Below are 15,288 nucleotides of genomic sequence, written 5' to 3'. Positions count from 1 at the left end.
CGGGGAGGGAGGGAGGGAATAACTTGCCCCCAGGGGAGCCGCCCACCTACCCCGCAATTCCTGCTGAACATCCCAGCTCCCGGCGTCCCCCCGCCCACGAGGGTTGGGGGGGGCTGTTCTCTTGCTGTTGCGAAGCCTCCAGATGCTCCTGGGAAACGCCTCCCCCCGCCCCCCCCCCAGTGTGATTGTGTTTCCATGGCAATGGAGAATAAACCTCCGCATCAGGGGAAGAGAGATTTGCCCCCAGGACATCGGGGTGGGGGCAGGGACTGCCCTGGACACAGGCCACTGGGGATTCCAGGCCACGGGGCCTTCCCCTCTAGGGGGCACCGGCTCCAATCCCGCGCCCGGGCAGGGGTCTGGCTGGCTCGGGGGTGGGAAATGGGACACTGGGCCTTGGGGGGTTCACCCTGACAATGAACTGGGCTCGAGAGAGTCACTGGGGGAGAGTGTCCCACCCTGGAGGTGCAGGGGGAGGGGGATGCTATGAGCCCCCCCACATCAGCGACACGCCCTGTTTCATGCGTCTGACATGGCTGATCCATCACATCCGGAGGGGGTGACGCTGGAGCTTGGCCAGGAAGCCTGGGGAGGGGGAGCCCAGGGCTGGGCTAGCAGGAGTCTGTGGGTCAGGAGTGAGGGGCACTGGCAGAGCTGGGGGGAGCCCAGGGCTGGGATAGCAGGGGGCTGTGGGTTGGGAGTGAGGGGCATCAATTGCACTGTTTGCTCTGACCTCTGCCCCCCGCCCCACTTGCAGCCTCACACACTCGTTCTGGGGGGCTGCGACTCAGGGGGCTGATGACTGACGACTCTCCAGGCCACCAGCGTCTGTTACAAACGTGATTTTTATTAAATCCTCGTGGGAACATGTTAGATTTGGCCTGACCCCCCCACCTTTGGATCAGACTTTCCCCCGCCCCCCCCCAGCCACCCCCACCCCAGGCACCTGCCCCCCATATCCCAGCAGGGGGGGTTCTCCACAGCAGACTCCCCAGCCCTGGCCGGACGACCCAAGGGGGAAGAAATGGGTCCAGGATGTGTTCGATCGCCCTGGATGTTGGGGTGTCGATGCAGCAGCTCCCCCCCCCCCCGGCTCCGGGGCTCCCCTCGCACTCCTGGCGTGTGACGATAGGAGTGAGTCCGGCTCCAGGTGTGACGGTGGCGGGGAAACCCCAGCGGGGGTGAGTCCGGCCCAGCCACTCGCAGGGGTGTGAACGGCCCCGGCTCGGCGCCCATCACTTAAACACCGACGTCGTTAACGACTCCAGCCCTGGGGGGGGGGCATGGATCAGCCACCAGCCACGGCTCTGTTGGTGCCACGAGTGGGGGGGCACTTAGTCCTTCCCCCCCAGGCAAGGAGGACAGGGGCCCAGGGGCCCACCAAGCCACCCCCCCAACACCCATCTGGTCTGGGCAACTCCTGTGGGTGGGGCTTATTCCATGGGTGGAGCTTGGATGAGCCCTCCCCTTCCCCCATCTGAGCCCTATGGTTGGACAGTGATAATCTGTGATTGATGGGTGAGGCTGAGCTGCCCACAAAGGGCTCAGGATTCCCCCTCCCCCACTTCTCTGGGCACCGACAGCTTTGGGGGGGCACCCTGGGACCCCCCCAGGGAGAAGGGTCCTGGCTGTAGGGGTGCCCAGGCCCCGGGCAGCCAGGATGAATGGGCTCCAGAGACAGAAGCAGCCCCCCACGCCTGCTCCCCAATGCCCTCGCCCACCCCTCACACATATGCCCCCCCCCCGGCCGTGCCCCCTCCTACCCTTCCCCCGATCTTCTGCTCAATCCAGATTCAGCAGGGCCCAGAATTTGTTGCAAACAACGCCCCCCCCCCCACCACCACCACATTGCTCCCAATTTGCTGGTTTCTTCCTTTTGTCTTGAGCTCTGCCGAGGCCTTTGAAACCAGCCCCTGACCCCCCCTCTGGCCCCCACTGCCCCCTGACCCCCCTCTGACCTTCATCACCCCCTTCTGGCCCCCACTGCTCCCCCAGCCCCCCACTCAGCACTGCCCCCTTGTCAGCTTCTGTCCCCAGCCCCCCCCCCCGATCAAACTGACTGACATATCACCCCACTTCCCCCCGTCCAATCTCCCACCTGCCCAGCCTGCATAGAGGGGAGGCAGCCCCCAGCTGGGGGCCCCTTTGGGGCTCTCAGTGGGGGGCCCTAATTGTGTTCCTATCACCCCAACTTCAGCAGCTGCAGGATGGGGGGGACTGAAACTCCCACTTATTGCCCTGGCTGCAGGATTGGGCCCACCTCGGGTGGGGGGGGGGGAAGAAAGCTGGGCCCTATAGAAAAGGAGGGTGAGATTTTACACCCCCCACCCCGCGCACGCCACACTTACGAGTGTGTGATTACAAACCACAAACAAACCAGGGAGGAATTGGTTAAAGGGATGGTGCTGGTAGGGGGGGCAATAGGCAAAGGGGTGTCCTGGGTGGGGCGTTCTGGGGGGGCCCCAACATCCCCTCCCCTCCCCAGGGGGCAGTGTCTCCGTCAGACCTCGCTGGTGACGGAGCGGGAGGGGATGAGCACGTCGGGGGTGGTGGGGAAGAGACACAGCTGGGGGTCAGGTGATTTCTGGGAGCACAGCTCTGTGATCCTGGAGGGGAGAGAAACGGGGGGGGGGGGCAGAGCTTTAAACGTGTCCCCAAAGCCCCTGAAAAAGTTACAGTCCCCCACATTGAACCCACAACCTTTGGTCCCAGAGCACAGCCCTCTAGTGATACAGCTGAGGGAGCAATGCTGGTAGTAGGCACCACTGGTAGGTTGTTATCCCCTCTGCAATGTGGCTTGGGCAGCACTGGTAGGTTGTTATCCCCTTTGCAATCTGGCTCGGGCAGCGCTGGTAGGTTGTTATCCCCTCTGCAATGTGGCTTGGGCAGCACTGATAGGTTGTTATCCCCTTTGCAATCTGGCTCGGGCAGCGCTGGTAGGTTGTTATCCCCTCTGCAATCTGGTTTGGCCAGCACTGGTAGGTTGTTCCACCTCCAAATCCCCCATTTTTCTCTCCTTTCCCCCCCAAAACTCCTGTTTCACGCCCCCCAGAATCTGCATATTCTCCCAAAATTAATTTGCCCTCCCAAAACACATTCCCATAATCCACCCTCCCCATTCACCCCCTCTCCTGCCCCACTTCCCCCCTCCCTGGCACTGGGCTGCACCTGCCTGGGGGTGGGGGGAGGGAGCGCTCCCTCGGCAGGTCTCCAGCAGGGCGTAGGGGGGGTGGCACTTACTCGTAGGGCCGAGCCGCCCCAGCGTGGCCCCCCATGCGAAGGGAGCGAGCTAGCTGCCTCTCCAGGCCTCGGGTGAGCAGCGTGGAGAAATCCTGCTCTTCTGGGGGGTCCCTGACCCGCTAGGGCCCCCCCCAGGTAGAGCAGCGTCAGGCGGGAGGAGGGGGGAAATGGGGGGGAAAGAAACGACAGAGAGATGGAAACAATGTTAGGCCTTTGCTCCTTGCTCACCGTGGGGGGGGGGAATTGGGGGGGTTGAGGGGTCTTTGGGGTTCACACTGGGGGGATCAGGGGGTCATTGGCATTCACACTGTTGGATGTGGGGTTCAAATGGGGGGCATCGGGGGTCTCACAGGGGGGAGCCCTCATAGGGAGGACTGAGGCTTCTATGGGGTGAGAAAGGGGTTTGGGGCTCATCTCTGGGGGGCAGCCTGAGATGGAGAAGGGTGGGAATGGGAGGGGGAAGTGTGGGGAGAGAAGGAACCCAGGATGCAGGACTCGGTGTCTATACTCCCCCCCCCCCGCACCCCCAATTGGGCCCCACTCCTCCTGCATGTCCCCGCCAGACCCTGCCCCGTTCAGCATCCTCCCCCAAGACTGTGAGAGCCACCCCCACCCTACAGCCAGCTGCCATGGGTGCTGGGGGCCAGATGCCTGGTGAAGCATCCCCCCCCCAACACCACCCCTGCTCCCTGCATGACCTGGGGGGCAGGCGGGGGTGTTGAGGTGTCGTGGGGCCACGGGTGAGGGTTTCAGGGGGGAGGGGATCAGGGGAGTTATGAAGTTCCCAGCCCCCACGCTGGGGGCCAGGGGTTAAGGCCGCACTGTCCTGGCCCCACTGCCTCTCCCCATCCTGATCCCATCCCGAGGGGAACCTACCCCTCCCCCCACAGCTCCCCACCAGCTCAGAGTGTGAGGTGGGGGAGGGGATGGCAGCGGGGCCATGTGACCCCCTCCCTCACACCTGCTCTCCCAGTCCTACACCCACGTTCTGCAGCCCCCCAACCTCCACCCCTGTGCCCTGCAGCACCCTGCATTTTCCTGGGGCTCGGGACAGTGGGGGACTGAGCAAAGAGCCCCCGGCCCCAGAGGATGCAGCCACTGCCCTGCGGCGGGAGGGGGATGGGCTGGCTGGTGGCTCCCCAGAGCTGGGCGCATCCCCAGGTGGCTCGTTGCGGGTGCCCTGCCCCTCACCTGGGCTACGCTGAACTTTTCCAGGGGGCTCTCGACGCAGGGCAGCCCCACGCCGGGGACGCTGGCCAGGCTCTCGGCCGGCGCCGGCTTCTGGGCCGCGGGCGCCTTGCTCCGGAAGTTATTGACCACGCAGGTGACCTGGGGATGGGGACCCAGAGTGAGGGAGGGTCCGGTCCCCCTAGGCACCCCTCCCCGCTCCCTGCGTCGCGGCGCCCCCCAGCTGACGGGTGGCTGAGTGCGATGGGGGGAGTCTGGGGTGTGGCTGAGAGGCCTCCCGGGTGGGGGGTTGTGCGCTGAGGACTGTGGGAGTTGGGGGTGAGGTGGGGGCTGTGTGGTTTGGTGGGGTGTCCGGGGGGGTAGGGATGGGGGGCAGGTGGGTGCTGTGTGGCAGGGAGTGGGGGACTGCGGGGGGCTTAAGGGCCAGATGGGGGGCTGTGGAGAGCTGTGGGGGATTTGGAGGGCCAGGTGGGAGATTGAGAAGAGCTGTGGGGGCGGGGACCATGTGGGGGTGGGCTCGGGGGGTGTCAGGAGGTGTGGGGGGCAGCAGAGGGTGTGGGGGGGCAGGTGGGAGGCTGTGGAGAGCTATTGGGGTGGGGGTCATGTGGCAGGGGCTGGGGGTGCTTGGGGGAGGTGGGGGACCGTGGGGAGCTCGGGGGGCAGGTGGGGGCTGTGGAGAGGCATGGGGGGTGGGTGCCATGTGGCAGGGGCTGGGGGTGCTCAGGGGAGGTGGGGGGCCATGGGGGAGCTTAGGGGGCAGGTGGGGGGCTGAGGGCGCTCAGGGGAAGTGGGGAGCTGCGGGGGAGCTCGGGTGGGCAGGTGGGGAGCTGGGGGTGCTGGGAGAGCCGAGGGGGCTGGGGATGTTCAGGGGAGGTGGGGAGCCATGGGGGGCAGATGGGGGACTAGGGGGGTGTGGGGGGCATGTGGCAGGGGCTGGGGGCTTGGGGGAAGTGGGGGGCGGTGGGGTGGCTGTGGAGAGCTGTGGGGGTGGGCGCCTTGTGGCAGGGGCTGAGGGCGCTCAGGGGAGGTGGGGACTGTGGGGGAGCTCGGGGGGGGGCAGTTTGGGGGCTGGGGGGCCTGTGGAGAGCCGAGGGGGCTGAGGCACTCAGGAGAGGTGGAGGGTCGTGGGGGGCAAGTAGGGGGCTGTGGGGGCTGTGGACAGGCGAGTGGGCTGGGGGGGCTCACCAGGAAGGCGGCGATGGCGGCCCCGGTCAGGAATCCGGCCAGCACATCAGCCCAGTGGTTTCGGTGCTCGGCCACCCGCACCACCCCCACCAGGGCAGCCGGGCCGGCCAGCGCCAGGCAGAGCGTGGGCTTGGCCAGCCGGGAGCCCCGCACCTCCAGCACCAGCGTCACGTACATCTGGGGGGAGAGAGATGGCGTGGGGGGGGGCAGGAGCCATCAGAAGCCCCCCAAGCCCTGCCCTCCGGACCCCCCTGCCCGCAGACTGCCTGCCTGCCTCCCTCCCCCTGCCTTGGGCTGCCTTGCCCCATAGCCCCCCCCGCACTGCCTCCCCTCTCCCTGCCCTACGGCCCCCTGTGCTGTCCCCTCTCCCTGCCCCCTCAACCCCTCTGCCCCACCTCCCTACCCCCATCCCGACTAGCCCCGCGGCCTCCCGTCCCTCTGCCCCACAGCCCCATCAGCCTGTCCCAGCCCCCCAGCCCATACGGCGGTGTAGACCACGGCGTAGGCACTGAGCGCAGCGTCCTTGGAGGGGAAGGCTTTGCGGGCTGCAGTGACCAGGGCGGGGTTCCCAGCGCAGGCCCCCCGGTCGGTGATGTACTGGGGGCCGGGCAGCTGGCACCCCAGGGCCGTGTAGTTGGGGCGGCAAACGGAGAGGAAGTGGGGGGTCTGGTTCCCCGTGACGACCTGCCCGGCGTTCGCGAAGATGGTGGTGGTGAACAGGCCGAAGGAATAGACACCTGCGGGAGGAGGGGAGTGATTAGTGCAGAGATGGGGGGCTGCGGGTCGGGAGCGAGGGGAACCGGCAGAACAGGGGGGAGCCCAGGGCCGGGCGAGCAGGGGGCTGTGGGTCGGGAGTGAGGGGCACCGGCAGAACGGGGGGGAAGACAGGCCAGGGCCGGGCGAGCAGGGGGCTGCGGGTCGGGAGTGAGGGGCACTGGCAGAGCTGGGGGGAGGACAGCCCAGGGGCAGGAGAGCAGGGGGCTGCGGGTCGGGAGTGAGGGGCACCGGCAGAGCGGGGGGGAGGACAGCCCAGGGGCAGGAGAGCAGGGGGCTGTGGGTCAGGAGCGAGGGGCCCCCCCACTCACCCAGGAAGCGGACGATGCGTCTCAGCAGCGGGATGAAGTAGCAGCATTCCCCAGAGACGATGGTTTTCTCCTTACGCCGCCGCGGCCAGCAGAGAAATCCAGCCAGTTCCCCGACCAGGATCTTGGGGCCGGGGGGAGGGGAGGGGGAAGGATCCCAGTTAGCGGCTCCATCAGCACCCCCCACCTCAGGCCCAATCCCCCTGGGCCCCATCCGCAGGGGCTGCCCGCTCCCACTTCTCGGGCGGCAGGACCGGATCTAGGAGCCAGCCAGGGCAGCCTCGGGGCTGCTCTAACTCATGCTCTGCCCCAGCACAGGCCTCTGTGGGGAGGCAGGGAGCAGGCACACCCCAGTGTGCTCCAGCTACGCCCCCCAAGCCAGGGCCTTAGGCCAGCCTGGAGCTCCTGGGACCAGGCAGGGGAGTTCCCACCTGAGAAGCACAAAGTGCCATCACCATAACTGAGAATCGGGCCCAGGGTGCAGGATCGGGCCCCCACGAGCCGCCCCATTAGTCTTCCCCTCCCCCAATACCCTGTCCTGCCCCCAGGGGGCACTCCGCTGCCATCGGGACCCCAGCCTGGATCCCAACGCTGGCCCCTCTGCTCCAGGTGCTGGGGGATCCTTGGGGCAGGGGGTGGGGGAGGAGTGAGGCAGCCTCATCTGTGCAGGAAGGAGTTGGGGATCCCTGACCCCCCCTTCTAGCCCCTCCCCCCAGCCCTCCCTGGGTCCCGTCCTCCCTCCCCGCCCCCCGGCAGAGCAGACGGTGCAGCCAGGATTAGCCAACTGGAGCGGACGCGGAGCCCAGATGCGGGGGAGTGGAGGGAAGGGAGGGGGGCTGGGAGCTCCCAGCTTCTAAAGCCGGGGACGGAGCCGTGGACTATCTCCCCCAAACCCTGCCTCAGTTCCCATGAAGGGGGGATCGGGGAAGGGCAGGGATGGAGGGGCGGGGGTGGTGGGCAGAGGGCAAAGACGGAGAAAGAGAGAATGGGAAATGGGGCTGTGGGTGGGGACTAAGGGGCACTGGCAGAGCACTGGGGTGGGGGGCCCTCCCAGCTCAGCCCTATCTTTCTCCTGCCCCAAGGCCCCATCCGTGCTCTGGGGGGGCGGGGGGGAGGCCCTGCTTTCCGTGTCCAGCTGCTGGTCAGTGGGGCCAGGACAGGGGCTTGGCCATACGTGGAACCAGTCGCATTCAGGCTGCCAGCTTGGCATGGGGGGTGCGGGCTGGGGGCACCAGGCCCCAGCTGCTCCCTGTTCCTTTTGTACAGATGATCTACATGATTCCCCTGCCCCACCCCTGCTGGCCCCCCAAAATCCCAGCCCCCCCTCCACTCCACCAGTCTCCTGGAGCCACCAGTCCTGCCCCCCAGCCCCCACCCCTGCAGAAGCAACATCCGGTCCCTGCTAACCCAGGCCCGGATCCAGGACCCTGACACCCCAGCTGGGTCTGAGGGCCCCCCGGAGGAGGCTCTGAGAACCCCAAGCAGCCCCCCCCACAGTCTATGCTCTGCAGGTGCCAGTGGGTCCCTGTGGCAGGGGGGGCCCTTGGTCACTGGCCCCCAATGGGGCACATGGGGCTGGTGTGTGGGTGCCTTGACAGCAGCCTCTGCTTGCGGGGGGCACATTGCCCCCAAGCCCAAGGGGTTGGCATGGGTCTGGAGGGTCAGAACCCAGGTGTGACACTCATGGGCCCAATCCCTCTGAGATCCCAGCCCCACCAGAACCCCCGGGCACCACCCAGCCCTCCCATACCCCCCATGCCAGACCCACACGTCAGCCCCCAATGTACAGGCCCCCCCCTCCCAGCCCCACATGCCACCCCCTGCCCGGGTGCCCCTCACCATGGCCGTGGGCACGGCGGTGACCAGGGAGTAGACCAGGACGGGCGGGGCGCGGCTGGCGTCCTCGGGCCCCGGGTAGGGCTTGGCGTAGGCGCTGTCGTAGCAGAAGAAGCCCTGGATGTGGACGGGGAAGGTGTCGGTGTATTCGAAGTGATACGCCAGCAGCGCCGTGCCCGCCATGATCACCAGCTGGAAATAGAACATGGCAGCTGAGCGCCCGGCCCCGGCCTGCGCCCGGCCCGGACTGAGCGCCGGGCGGAGCGGAGCGAGGAGGCAGAGTCGCGGGCTGGGAGTGGGGGGAGCCCAGGAACCATCCATCCCGCCTCCCCCTCCCCGCCCCGGCTCCGTGCAAGCTCCCTCGTGCACTCCCGTTCACGCTTGGGTGCCTGCTGTAGCTCCGCATCACATCACGGCCGAGGCACCCACCTCAGTCAGACGGGGGCAGACGGCTGCTCCCCCCCCGCCTCCCCCCAGGGCTTCCCCACCCCCCCCCACCTGCCTCTCCTCCAGCTGGAGCACCCAAATAAATCCAACCCCCCCACACACACCACGCTGTGCCTTTTCAAGGCTGCAGGCCCCCCTCACCCAGCAGTGAGATGCAGCTGCCTCTGGGGTGGGGTGCAGGGGCTGTTTATACAGGGACCCCTTGCTCGGTGCTGAGATGCAGCCACCTCTGGGGTGGGGCATGGGGGCTGTTTAGGACGGGAAGGAAGTGATGAAGGATCCTGTGAGCAAGGGAGTGGGGGCTGGGGATTTGCCTTGGCCCCCCCCAGCCCCTGGCAGTGAGCTCAAAGGGTCAGGGCCAGGGTTTTATGAAGTGACAGAAGGAAAATTTCATTCCCTGGCTCGTGGCCCTGGCTCTCTAGGCTGACTTCGTGCTCCTGAGCTGGACGGTGAAGGGGGGTCGTTTAGCCCCCCCCAACATGATCTCCCCCCCACACTTGCTGTTTAACGCGGGGCCCTCCTCCACAGCAAAACCCCTTTGTCTAACCTCTGGAGGGTTCACGGCAGGAGGGGCTGGTGCTAGGGCATGAGGAAGGGGGGTTGGTAGGGCACTGCTGCAGGGAAGCTCACAGCACTGCCTTCCTCGCCCCTGGCCTGGAGCACGATTGTGGGGAACTTGCAGTGCTGGAGTGCCCCCATCTCCCCAGGCTGGGCACTGCTGCAGAGAAGCTCACAGCTCTGGAGTCCCCCTGGCCGGGGCACTGCCTGGGACAAAGTGGAAATTTTTCATAATGTTTTGTATGACTACGGTGTGTGCCTCAGTTTTCCCTATGTGCTGCATGGGGGTGGGGTCGGGGGAGGTTGTTTACTGTTTGCAGAGGTCCAGGTGTGACTGACACCTGGAGCCCAGGCCTATGGAGAGTCCCAGAAAACAAGGACCACGCCAAATGCCCGGACATTTGGTACCTAGCGACTAAGTAGCATGGATGACCCAGATGGACCAGGCTGTAACTTTCTGTTCTCTCTGGTAACTAAGGGCTTGCTCCGCTGTGCTCCAGAAACTAATAAACCCTCCTGGGAGGGATGTCACTTCGGAGTCAGGAAGTCGGGAGGCATGGCTCCCTTTGGGGGTGCAAGTCTCCCCCAGGGCTCCAATCCAGGTGGACTCACTGCAGGGAGCTCACGGCGTGACCCAGGGGTGCTGAATGTTCGGTCCCAGGAGGCGGGGAAGCCGAGGGGGTGACCCCAGTGAGACAGTGCGACCCTGATGGGGCTAATGCACTGAAGGGGTCTTCCCAGGGCCGTGCGAGAGCACCTGGCGGGTGTATCTGCGACACTGCCCCAGGGAAGCTCGCAGTGCCAGGTCCCCGTTTTAAGGTACATTGGTTAATTTTGGATTCTCTCACTAAGCTGAGTGGGGAACAGAACCTAGGAGTCCTGGCTCCCAGCCCCCTCTTCTCTAATCACTACACCCCACTCTTCTCCCACAGCCAGGGAGGGAACCCAGGCTTCCTGGCGCCCAGCCCCACCCTCCTCAGGCCCAATGCCTTACCTCCACGAACACAAAGCAGGGGATGATGGAAACGCTTCTCTTCAGCTCCTGCTTCCCGCCAGCCATGATGCCCACTCTGGGCGTGGGAGAGAGGGGGTCCCTCCTTGGGGAGGGGGCACCTAGCAAAGGAGACCCAAAGGCAGAGTGGTCACTGCATCCCTACACAGCGCCCTGCCCATGCACGGTGCAAACAGAGACCCCAGGTCCCTCCCCCAAGCAGCATCTCGCATGGTGTGAACTGCCCCCCACTCCCCTGATTCATCTTCCAGGCTGAGACCTGGCTGCCCCCCACAGCCCGCCCCTCAGCTGAGGCCTCCCACGGGCTCCTGATCTGGCTGCCATCCTGCCACTCGGCCTCCTGTCCCTGCTCCTTTGGGGCGTCGGGACAATCTCACAAATCGCCCCGAAGCGGGACGACGAGTGGAGATTTTGGAATGTTGGTGGAATGGAAATTCGGGGAAAACGCCGGACGGCTGGGAGCAGCCAGACGTTCTCTTTTGATACGTTTGAAGCGTTCGAACAGGACAGAAAACATGAGCTAAGCGAGATCTCAGCGTGAGATGGGAAAGCAAGAGGAATGTAAAACAGCACAATACAAGATCTGCTGTGGTGAACGAGAAAGTGTGTCATAGAATCTAAACAGAGAAAATAGAATTGAATACCAAAGTGTAATCGATTCTTTGTCTCGGTTTAGATTCTCTTGCACTTGCATAGAGCTGCGATCTAAACAGAGAAAATATCCTCATATAAAAATATAATCCATTATTTTTTCAGTATTTCGGTTCTATTACACTTTTCTATTAGATGGTATTTTCTCTATTCAGATTATAGCTCTTTCAATGTAACATAATCTAAAGTCTAGATAGTAGAATAATGAGATAAAGGTAATAGAATAATAAATCATATAATCTCCGAGTATAAGGGAATATATAATATAAAGGTATACAACAGAGTGTAATAGCGTGTGAAAGTTTAAGAGGATAAGGAATTGTACGCAGCAGAAGGACTAGCTCCATTTTGATCAGTTTCCAAATTTTTCTGTCAAAAAGGAGGTGGAAATCCACCTTTCAACTGTGACAAAATGGCCTTTTCTGACAGGAAACACCTCTGCCGAAATTGCTTCTGGCCACTGGACTCGGCAGGTTCTGGGCCCCACCGGGGCCGCAGGCCGGGTGCCAGCTGGGTGGCATCTCCACCGGCGACATACCGAAACCTGGGCTCTACCAAGTGGCTTCCTCCGTGCGGCACCTCCACTCCGCACCGTACATACCAGGGCACGCCGTCTGGAGGACGCCGTGTTGTAGAACTGGGGGGGCAGATGCGTTCGGGGGCTGGACAGAACTGTTAAACGGGTTGACAGTTGGACTATCTGATCCCGGATCCCAGCCACATGCATTATGTGAGAGGTGGCAGGTCCCAGATGTGCTTGTGCGAGAGGGGGCGGGGCCCAGATGTGCTCGTGCGAGAGGGGGAGGGGCCCAGACACGCTCGTGCGAGAGGGGGCGGGCCCAGACAAGCTTTCGTTCACACTTTCAGTCACACTCTGGGGTTTTGTGCCACCAGAGTTTCCCTGCGAGAAGCGCTCGGTCGCCCGTGAAATGGGGCATGTGAGCCAAGCCACCGCGAGGGTGCGACGAGATCCAAGTGTGGCTCAGCCGAGGTAGGAGCCTTTCTCCCATCCCCTGGGGTGACCTCTGCTGCCCCCACGATTTCTAGAAACCCTGGCTTAGAAACGCTTGTAAATACGAGTGGGTCTATTTTACGTATCCCTCCACTTGCAGGGTAAAGGTACCAAAAGGAAAAGGCTGGAAGTAGTCCCTGCAGAGGCGGCCAGCACGCCGGTGAAGGGGTGGCATTGGGAAGTGCTGATTGGTAGGGTGGCTGGAAGTAGTCCTGGCAGAGGTGGACAGATGGGCACTGCCTGGGTGAAGGGGCTGGATTGAGACATGCTGATTGGCTGGGAGGTTGGAAGTAGTCCCGGCGGAGGAGGACAGAGCACGGAAGAGGCAGCAGCCTGACCTGTACAATCTACCCCCAGCCCACACACCCGAGAGAGGGCAACAGCCCTTGCCGAGTGACCCGTTCCCCTTGCCCGGGGCCGTCTGCACCCAGTGAGCACAAAGCATTAGCAGGGACCCACGCCTGGGGGCTGACTGGGACTCAGGACTCCTGGGTTCTGTTCCCTGTTCTGCCTCTGACCAGCTGTGTGACCTCATTGCCCCCCTGTGTGCCTCAGTTTCCCCTCCCACTCTACGTCTATGTAGATTGTAAGCCCCTTGGGGCAGGGACCGTCTCTCAGTGTTCAGCATGTGGCACAACGGGGGCCTGATCTCAGCTGGGGTCTGTGCAGCGCCCGGCACAGCGGGGCCCTGACCTCGATCGGATGCTAGACCCTACCATAAATGCAGTCAACAATCTGAATTCATCTCAACCTTCTTGCTCTCTGCCCCATGCGTTTGGGGAATGGGGGAGAGGTCTTGATGCATTTCAGCCCCCCTCCCCCCCCACCCCCCGCACAATTACATTGAACTGACAGCCCGCTTCCCCCAGTTCTCTTCCGGATGGTCAGGACCCCCCACCTCCCGGGAGGGGTGTGGTAGCTGATACTGGGGCAAATACCCCCCCCCACACACACACTAATCCTGTCCATTTCACACCCCAGTTCGGCTGCCCTGGCCGCACGTGGAGATAAATAGAGATTAACACCCCCCCCCCCCGCCACAAAGTTCCCAGCCCCGGTGGATAACCCCACACAGGTCCCTGCTACTGATCCAGACCCCAACCCCAGCCCCACTGTCCAGGTCCTCAACTGGCATCACACCTGTCGAGCCCCCCCATTTCTGCACAGAGTCAGGCTCTGATCCGCCCCCCCCGTACAGCTCTGCCAGGGCCACGGCCCCATCGCCCCTGCCTGAGCTGGGCCAAGGGGCGGTTCCAGCCGTCACCAGCCCTGGTTCACTAGCAACAGGCCCCCTCGCTCTGAGTCACCAGGCGCCTGGCTCCCGGGCCCAGCGATCGCACCCATTACCGGCTACAGATTCCACTGAGACTGGGCCAGGCTGGGGGCTGTAAATCTCTGTATCCCAGACACCCCCTTTTATACAGTCCCACCCCCTCCTCCCTCTATCCATCCAGCCCCACAAACACCCGTCTATCTATCCATCCATCCCCATACACCCTCCTCCAGCCATCCAGCCATCCCCGCACACCCGTTTTATACAGCCCCTCCCCCCTCTATCCATCCATATACACCCCCTCTACCCATCCTTCCCCACACACCCCTTTTATACAGCCCCACCCCTCCCCCTCTATCCATCCATCTCCATACACTCTCCTCCAGCCATCCAGCCATCCCTGCACACCCCTTTTATACAGCCCCTCCCCCCTCTATCCATCCATATACACCCCCTCTATCCATCCATATACACCCCTTTTATAGAGCCCCACCCTCCCCCTCTATCCATCCTTCCCCATACACCCCTTTTATACAGCCCCCTCCCCCCCATCCATCCATATACACCCCCTCTACCCATCCATCCCTGCATACCCCTTTTATACAGCCCCACCCCCTCTACCCATCCTTCCCCACACACGCCTTTTATACAGCCCCACCCCCTCCTCCCTCTATCCATCCAGCCCCACACACCCTCCTCTAGCCATCCAGTCATCCCCACACACCCCTTTTATACAACCCCACCCCTCCCTCTCTAACCATCCATATACACCCCTCTATCCATCCATATACAACCCTTTTATACAGCCCCACCCCCTCCTCCCTCTATCTATCCAGCCCCACACACCCTCCTCCATCCATCCAGTCATCCCCCCATACACCCCCTTTTATACATCCCCACCCCTCCCCACTGTCAATCCATATACACCCTCCTCTAGCCATCCATCCCCATATACCTCTTTTATACAGCCCCTCCCCCCTCTGTCAATCCATATACACCCCCTCTATCCATCCATCCCCATACACCCCTTTTATACAGCCCCTCCCCCCTCTATCCATCCATCCCCATACACCCCTTTTATACATCCCCGCCCCGCCCCCTCTGTCCATCCATCCCCATACACCCCTTTTATACAGCCCCTCCCCCCTCTATCCATCCATCCCCATACACCCCTTTTATACAGCCCCTCACCCTCTGTCCAGCCATACACCCCCCCTCTATCCATCGAGCCCCGACACACGCATTTGTCCATCTAACACCCCCAGCCCCCCCCCACCCCCAGCGGCTGTCGCTGGCCCCCGCTGCCCGGCGCTGGGGCCTGCCGACCCCTCTCACCGCCCCTCTCTAGGCAGCAGCCATCGCTGCCCCCCCGGCCAGGCCCCCGGGGCTCCTCGCCGGCCGGTCACTGCTCCGCCGGCCGCCGGCCCGGCTCCATCGCGCTGGATCGCGGCGACCGCCCGGTTCCGGAGCCGCTCCGCAGCTGCGGCTTCTCCAGAGCGAGGGGGCGGCGCAGGGGCGGGGGTGGGAGCTGAGGGGGGGGGGGGGGGGATCAGCTGGCGTCATTAACATGAGGCATGTGCCCCCTGCGGGGGGGGGGGGTCCAGGCGCGGAGAAGGGGCTGTGCCCCCCCCATGCCGCCCCCCTTTGCAGGTTGATTGTCCTGGTGCTCGCTGGGGTTTGTATTGTGCCCCCCCCCCCCCCCCCCCCCCCCCCGCTTAAGGGGTCTGAGAAAATGTGTATGTGAATCGATCATAATCTGGGAGGAGCAGTTTGGGTGGGACTGTGCTTAAAACGCCCCCCCCCC

At 63.7% G+C, this 15,288-nt stretch overlaps 1 protein-coding gene across 3 annotated transcripts; it reads right to left on the bottom strand.

Annotated features, from left to right (window-relative positions):
- Positions 1-937: 937 nt before the first annotated feature.
- On the bottom strand, positions 938-14,994 carry PLPPR2 (phospholipid phosphatase related 2). 3 transcript variants are annotated; one of them, XM_037887865.2, is made up of 10 exons: positions 14,820-14,994; positions 10,531-10,649; positions 8,535-8,723; positions 6,699-6,819; positions 6,097-6,350; positions 5,614-5,790; positions 4,432-4,569; positions 3,241-3,359; positions 2,507-2,606; positions 938-1,270 (listed from the first exon to the last, which is right to left on the bottom strand). In XM_037887865.2, the coding sequence occupies exons 2-10, from the start codon at positions 10,594-10,596 to the stop codon at positions 1,256-1,258; spliced, it is 1,179 nt and encodes a 392-aa protein (XP_037743793.2). In that variant the 5' UTR covers positions 10,597-10,649; positions 14,820-14,994; the 3' UTR covers positions 938-1,255. The 3 variants fall into 3 exon arrangements, 2 of the variants coding, with proteins under 2 accessions (XP_037743793.2, XP_043388890.1); XM_043532955.1 differs by lacking the exon at positions 14,820-14,994 and having other exon boundaries at positions 10,531-12,001; XR_006286734.1 differs by lacking the exon at positions 938-1,270 and having other exon boundaries at positions 2,507-2,610; positions 3,178-3,359; positions 14,820-14,993.
- Positions 14,995-15,288: the final 294 nt, after the last annotated feature.

Source organism: Chelonia mydas, chromosome 20 (assembly GCF_015237465.2).
Source record: "Chelonia mydas isolate rCheMyd1 chromosome 20, rCheMyd1.pri.v2, whole genome shotgun sequence".
Lineage (NCBI taxonomy): Eukaryota > Metazoa > Chordata > Testudines > Cheloniidae > Chelonia > Chelonia mydas.
Note: the sequence above shows the minus strand (reverse complement) of the source record. Positions and strands in the feature narration are given on the sequence as shown.

What these genes read in the sequence shown, in the direction of transcription:
- PLPPR2 (XM_037887865.2), bottom strand. Translation starts at nt 10,596, where the DNA reads ATGGCTGGCGGGAAGCAGGAGCTGAAGAGAAGCGTTTCCATCATCCCC. An exon ending in ACGCCGTGGTCTACACCGCC is followed by an intron (nt 5,791 to 6,096) that starts GTATGGGCTGGG and finishes CTCTCCCCCCAG; the next exon opens with ATGTACGTGACGCTGGTGCT. An exon ending in CCGCCATCGCCGCCTTCCTG is followed by an intron (nt 4,570 to 5,613) that starts GTGAGCCCCCCC and finishes CCCCATCCCCAG; the next exon opens with GTCACCTGCGTGGTCAATAA.